The sequence below is a fragment of the Petaurus breviceps genome, unplaced genomic scaffold (assembly GCF_028583685.1).
Source record: "Petaurus breviceps papuanus isolate PSGF00001 unplaced genomic scaffold, PetGlider_PUasm1.0 174, whole genome shotgun sequence".
Lineage (NCBI taxonomy): Eukaryota > Metazoa > Chordata > Mammalia > Diprotodontia > Petauridae > Petaurus > Petaurus breviceps.
The window spans coordinates 68,257,545-68,263,544 of NW_027185761.1; the positions used below are offsets into that span (position 1 = coordinate 68,257,545).

At 48.3% G+C, this 6,000-nt stretch overlaps 1 protein-coding gene across 1 annotated transcript in view; it reads right to left on the reverse strand.

Annotated features, from left to right (window-relative positions):
• CACNA1D (calcium voltage-gated channel subunit alpha1 D) overlaps positions 1 to 6,000 on the reverse strand; it is a 368,515-nt gene that overhangs the window by 45,218 nt on the left and 317,297 nt on the right. Inside the window, exon 38 of the mRNA XM_069084375.1 lies at positions 3,455 to 3,557. Coding sequence (XP_068940476.1) covers positions 3,455 to 3,557 — 103 coding nt within the window. The remainder of the gene's footprint in view (positions 1 to 3,454; positions 3,558 to 6,000) is intronic.

Below are 6,000 nucleotides of genomic sequence, written 5' to 3' on the forward strand. Positions count from 1 at the left end.
GAAAGCTTCCCCAGGGCTCATGTCTTTTCTGAGTGCTTCAGTTTTCTGACAGGTGACAGCATGTGCACACACCCTCCCTTCTTGCTTTGGGTCTCTCTCTGGCTTCCTCTTTTCAGTTAAAGCATCAGTTTGCTGAAGGGAGTGAGTATGTCTGAAAGGTCTTCTTCATCTCAGACAGGCACTGGCCTCAGCCACTTTGGACCACTGCCCCATGGCCCACAGATTCATTCTGACCCATCCCCTCTTCCCAACTTCCCTCTAATAGTCAAGAGGACCACCATTCTCTCTGCTGGACACACAGGTGTTATCTTTGACTCCTCATTGCTAAGGTCTGTAGTTTTATACCACCTGCCTGCCCTCTGTCACCAGCCTGGTGCGGACCCTCATCATGTCAGGCTTGGTCTACTACACTAGCTGCTGGGGGATCTCTCCCTGCTCCAGGTCAACCTCCACTCACCTGTCAAAGGGACCTTCCCAAAGGGCAGGTTGGACCATGTCATTCTGCCCCTGGTCAATGAAGACCAAGGACTCCTGATTACAGGCAGGTGTGACTCTCACCATTCTTCTCCCCTTGACCCCTCCCTGCCCTTCTAGTTTTCTTACACCCTAAATGCCTTAGCATGCTCTACAACTCAGTGACACAGGCCTCCTGGCTGGCCCTCACACAAGGGGCTCTTTGCCAAATGCTGGTCATTTTCTTTGCTTGTTCTCTGTGTCTGGAATTCTCTGCCTCCTGGCTTCCCTACTCTCCTTCAAGTCTCAGCTCAAACCCCACCTTCTGCAAGAAATACCTTCTGGTCCTCCAGTGACTTGCCCCTTCTGACTCCCCGCCAAGTGTCTCAACCCTTCTGACCCCCCCAGTGTCTCAACCCTTCTGACCCCCCCAGTGACTCGCCCCTTCTGACCCTCCCAGTGACCTGCTCTAAAACTCTCCTAAGTCTGTTCTGTGTCTGTTCTGTCTATATGTCATCTCTCCTGTTAGACTGTGAGCTCCTTGAGGGCAGGGCCTGTTTTTTGTCTTTGTATCCCCAGTGCTTAGTGTGGTGTCTGGCACACATTTAATAAATGCACACTGACTTGACTTCAGAACAAAGAATCAGGATCCTAGAGGCTTCTTGTCCAACCCATGGTGGAAAATGAGTGCTCTCTATGGCACTTCTGACAAAGGGCCAGCCAGCCTTTGCTGTAAGACCTCCAGTGAGGGAGAACCCACTGTAAGTAATGTCTCAGAGGGCTGGGGAAGCTGTAGCCTCGAGGTCCCATGTGGTCTGCTAGGTCCTCACCTGTGACCCCTTGACTGAATTCAAACTTCACAGAACAAATCCCCTTAAAAGGATTTGTCCTGTAAAACTTGGACTCAGTCACAAAGCCCCAGCCACGGACCCAGAAGGCCACACATGGCCTTGAGGCCACAGGTTCCCCATCCCTGGTAAAAGAAGCCTGGATGAGGCTCTTGGCTGAGGATCGTGGCAGAGGTTTTCACAGGGTCCTGTAGTTGCCTCGAGGGTTTTGTTTTTTTTAAAGCATCAACAACTAACATTATTAAGTACTTGCTCATTAAGTCTTTGGAGCACTGTTCTTGGCAGCAGAGACACTAAGACTAACAGCACAGGCTCCCCGTCCCCAAGAAACTTGCAGTTCTACCGTGCAGATAAGATACCAACACACAGAACCAGACGTCACAATATTCTAGGAGAAGGGCCTTCTAGAACCATCCGACCTAAAACGCTGGTGGGCTTGAGGAGAGTTAGGGAAGCGTCCTTCATGGAGCACTTCACATTCTTGAGATAGGTACGAGTATTCAACAGGAGGGGAGAAAGCAAAGAGGCAGCCAGGCCCAGGTGCAGTCTGAGAGGTGGCACTGGGGTAGGAAAGGACCCAGCCCACCCTAGAGGTGGAAGCAGGCTGGGCAAGGCCCTAAATGCTGGGAAGACAAGCTGGAAGCTGACTCCCAAGCCAAGAGAGAATCAGGGAAGTTGTTTGATCTGAGCAATGATGTGTTTAAAATCACGCACACCAAATAAAAGCCTTGTATTGAGATGAAGGATGGCTTGTTCAGAGCAGCGGAAGGAGTTGGGGCATTCTTGTCCCTTGGCTTAGCCCTGGACAGTCTTAATTCTAGCTACAACCACATCCTTAATAACCGGTCCCATCTCCTCACTCCAGCCGCCTCACTGACCTCCTTGCCTCAAAGATCAGTGGCCAAGGTGACTTTTCTAAAGCCAAAGTCTAGCCACCTCACTCCCCTGCTCAGTGAACCCCAGGGGCTTCCTGTTATCTCCAGGATCCGATAAAACATCCTTTGGCACTTTAGAAGCTTCCTAAGCTGGGTCCTTTCTTACATTTCCAGATGTCCTGGCCTCCCTGCACAAGACCTCAAACACAGACCTCCCTCTCCCTTCTGCCCGTGCCATGGTGCTCGGTCCCCCTACCTAGAACACTCACTATCCTTGTCTCCTCTAACTGTTCCCTAGGGCCACTGCCCAGGTCAGGTTGCTGGTGTCTCCCCTCTCCCCTGACCTTCAGTCTACTCTTTATGTAAATAAGGACCCTAGTGATTTACATGTGCTGTTACCCATTGGAAAAAAGTTCCTTGAGGATAGGAAAGCCCAGAGTATAGCACAAATCTCGGAAGAGAGGTCAATGCTTAATAAATGCTTGTTGACTGACTGATTGACACCAGGAGGCAAAAGCCACCAGAGTTGTTTTCTATTGCCTTTGAGGTCCATCCCTTCCACTGTTCAAATTCTGGGCTCCTCTAGAGAGACTGGTCTTAGTGAGAAATAGGGAAATAGCTGTCCTAAGTTGGAAAGTGTCTAGAGGAGAATGAGAGTGATGGAGGGCCTCCAATTCACACCATGGGAGGTTCAGGGGGGATTCTTTGAGGAGGAATGGCTCAGGTGCATAAGAGAAGCCTCAGGCAGGGCCAGAGGACTGTCTTCAAGTGTCCTAAGGAAGTCCCTGTAGACAAGGGTAAGCCTCCTGCATCTTGGCTTGGGAAGCAGGGGGGTGGGGTGAGAACTGCCGTTAAGTATCAGAAGCTGCTTCAGGAGATGGGGTTCCCTTCACTAAGGGTCCTGAGAGTAGAGGAAGTTCTCTTTCCACATATGGGTTGGATTAGCTGACACTGAGGTCCCTTCCAGCTCAGCAATTCCGTGATTCTCTTCTTCTGCACCCAGAGAAGAGGAGGAGGAAGAGGAAGAGGAAAAGGAGAAGGAAGAAGACAAGGAGGAGGAGGAAAAGGAAGAGAAGGAAGAGGAAAAGAGGAGGATGAGGAGGTGGAAGAGGAAGGAGGAGGATGATAAAAGGTAAACATACCCCCCCTCCCTTTTCTTCATCTAGTCCAGATCATTTATACAGCAAACATTTTTGGAAGGCCTTTAGGGGAAGAAGCCTAAATCTAGGCCATTACTTCTCATTTCATTCTACTTTTATCAAACTGGCAAGATTTTACCTTCAGTCTTGATTTTCAGAGCAGTTCGAACCAAGGCAAACAGTGTGGCATTAAACATGACCGTTCCATCACTATTGAGAGGCATGTTCATGGCGACTAATCTCTGTGAAGAAAAGGACAAGTATCTTCAGAGAAGGAATCAACATATGCCCCCGTTATCCCAGATTTGGCCAGTGGCCCGAGTCTTAGAGACCTACCCTTCCCTGCCTCCTCTGTGTGAGCCCTATAAAGCTCTGAGTCCAAGTCACTGTGTGTGTGTAATGGGAATGCAAATTTGGAAGATCTTCCCTGCCCCTAGGCTAAAATGCACCAGAAGCCTGGGGAGGGAGGCTTGTTTTTCAGAAGATACTTTTTGATTGGCCAGTGGGTCAATAAGGTTGTTACATTCTCTGAGCCAGGAGAAGGCTATATAAGCCCTGATGTGTAGCTTTGTTTTGGGGCTCACTTTGAGAAGTATTCTGTGATTTGATCTGAATTCTGGGAAGCCGTTGTTGAGAGTCCCCCGGCTTTGAAAAACCCAGAATGTGGAAACCCAGATGTTGACTGGGTATGGATGTAATGGTTGGACAGTTTGGAAATTTGTCTACTTGATGTTTCTGTCTTGATAATTATGCCTGTATACTTTGAGGTTCAGGGTGCTGACCTTTTCTCCTGAACAAGGTAAACGATATATGTCTGACTGATTAAAGTAAGCTTGTTAACCCATTTTGAGTTGCTTTCCTTTAACAAAGCAGATCCAAGAACCTGTGTGAGCAGGCACCCTGGGGACACTGGGGTGCTTGCTGCTACAGTGTGACCCTCCCGCCCACAGTCATTCACTGCCCCTTACCTGACCTGCCATCTGGAGCCCCATTTTTAATTCTTGTCACTTTGAAAAGCCCAGCCCCTCAAGAATTTTTAAGGATGGTTCTTGGCCTGAGTCTGCCTGATGGGAGTTGGGAGGCTGTTGCATTTCCATTCGTGATTTCTGTTGTCTCATGTTTCTATTGGTTATTCAGGAACTAGCTGAGTGAACTCCAAACCTGTGACTGTTTTTTTTTTTGTTTGTTTGTTTTAAGCAATCAGGGTTAAGTAACTTGCTCAAGGTTACACGGCCAGTTATTTCTGGGTGTGGTGCTGAGTGTCTGAGCCCGGGATTCGATCTCCAGGTCGTCCCAACACTGGAGCTGGTGCTCTTACTCGCTGAGCCACCTGGCCGCCCCTAAGCAATTGGGGTTAAGTAACTTGCTCTGTGTTCTGGGTGGGTGCTAAGTGTCTGAGCCCGGAATTCGATCTCCAGGTCGTTCTGACACTGGAGCCGATGCTCTTACTTGCTGTGCTACCTGGCCGCCCCCAAACCTGTGACTGTTAAAAAGTCTTTCCTGATTAAGTTCAACAAATTTTGATTACTTCTCTATGTCAAAGGATCACAGATTGAGGGGATCTTGGGAGAGGTCGTAAACGCCCATGGTCAGCTTTCTCATTTGATAGATGGGAAAACAGAGCCCCAGAGAAAAGGCATGGGGTGCCCAAACTCAAGAGATGGCAAGTGGCAGAAGCAGGATTTGAACCCGAGTTCTCTGGTGCCATTCAACACCAAAGTCCTTTGCACTGTGTTATACTGCTTCCTTTACTGTTTATACTCTGTTTATACTTTACTTCACTCAGACTTTTATGCAGTGATACATTTCTACATGTTTTTCACATTTCTTTCTCTTGCCTAGAGAGGTAACACTGTCTAGTGGTTAGAGAACCAGTCCAGGAAGATGAGTTCGAATCTTGCCATAGCCTGCCCCTGTGTCTGAGCAAATTTTGATGTATATGATATAGCTGGTGACTATGGTCATTTCCACCTGTACAGAGCAACAAAGGACTGTACCCCAACATGCAGATCTGTTATGATGGAAAGGAGCTTTCAGACCTGGTCCAAGGGCACACACACAATCCTTCTGTAGTTTTAAAAAGACATGTCAAGGACTTTACTTTCTTTCTTTTTGCTTCCCTATTCCTATCCCCTCTCTACACTGGAAAAACAAAGTTCTTGTAACAAATATGGGATTGATCAAGCAAAACAAATTCCTCCCCTGGTCACATCCAAAAGCGCATCTTGGTTTCAGACAACTTTAATGTGAAATTGAGGCAAAGGTGTGACCTCCATTGGTAAAGAGAGCTTTTTCACCCAGGAGTCCTCTGCACTAATGAAGTCAAAGGTACATTTCCAGTCCCCTGTATTTTCTCCAACCAGACCCTCATCTCCTGAATGGGACAGCAAATAGAATGCTGAGCTGCCCTCAGGAAGACCCGAGTGACAATCCTGCCTCAGCTACTTCCTAGCTGCATGAGCCTGGACCAGTCACCTATCTGTCTGCCTTAGCTTCCTCATTAGTAAATGGGACTCTTAATAGCACTTGCCTCAAAGGGTTGTGGTGAGAACCAAACGAGAAAATGTGAAAAGCTCTTTGCTAGCCCTGACATGCAACATGAATGCTAGCCATTGTTGCTGTCATTCTCATTTGTCACTGGCCTCCTGGTCTCCACGGGGTCTAGCTCAGTGACCTGGGCAGATC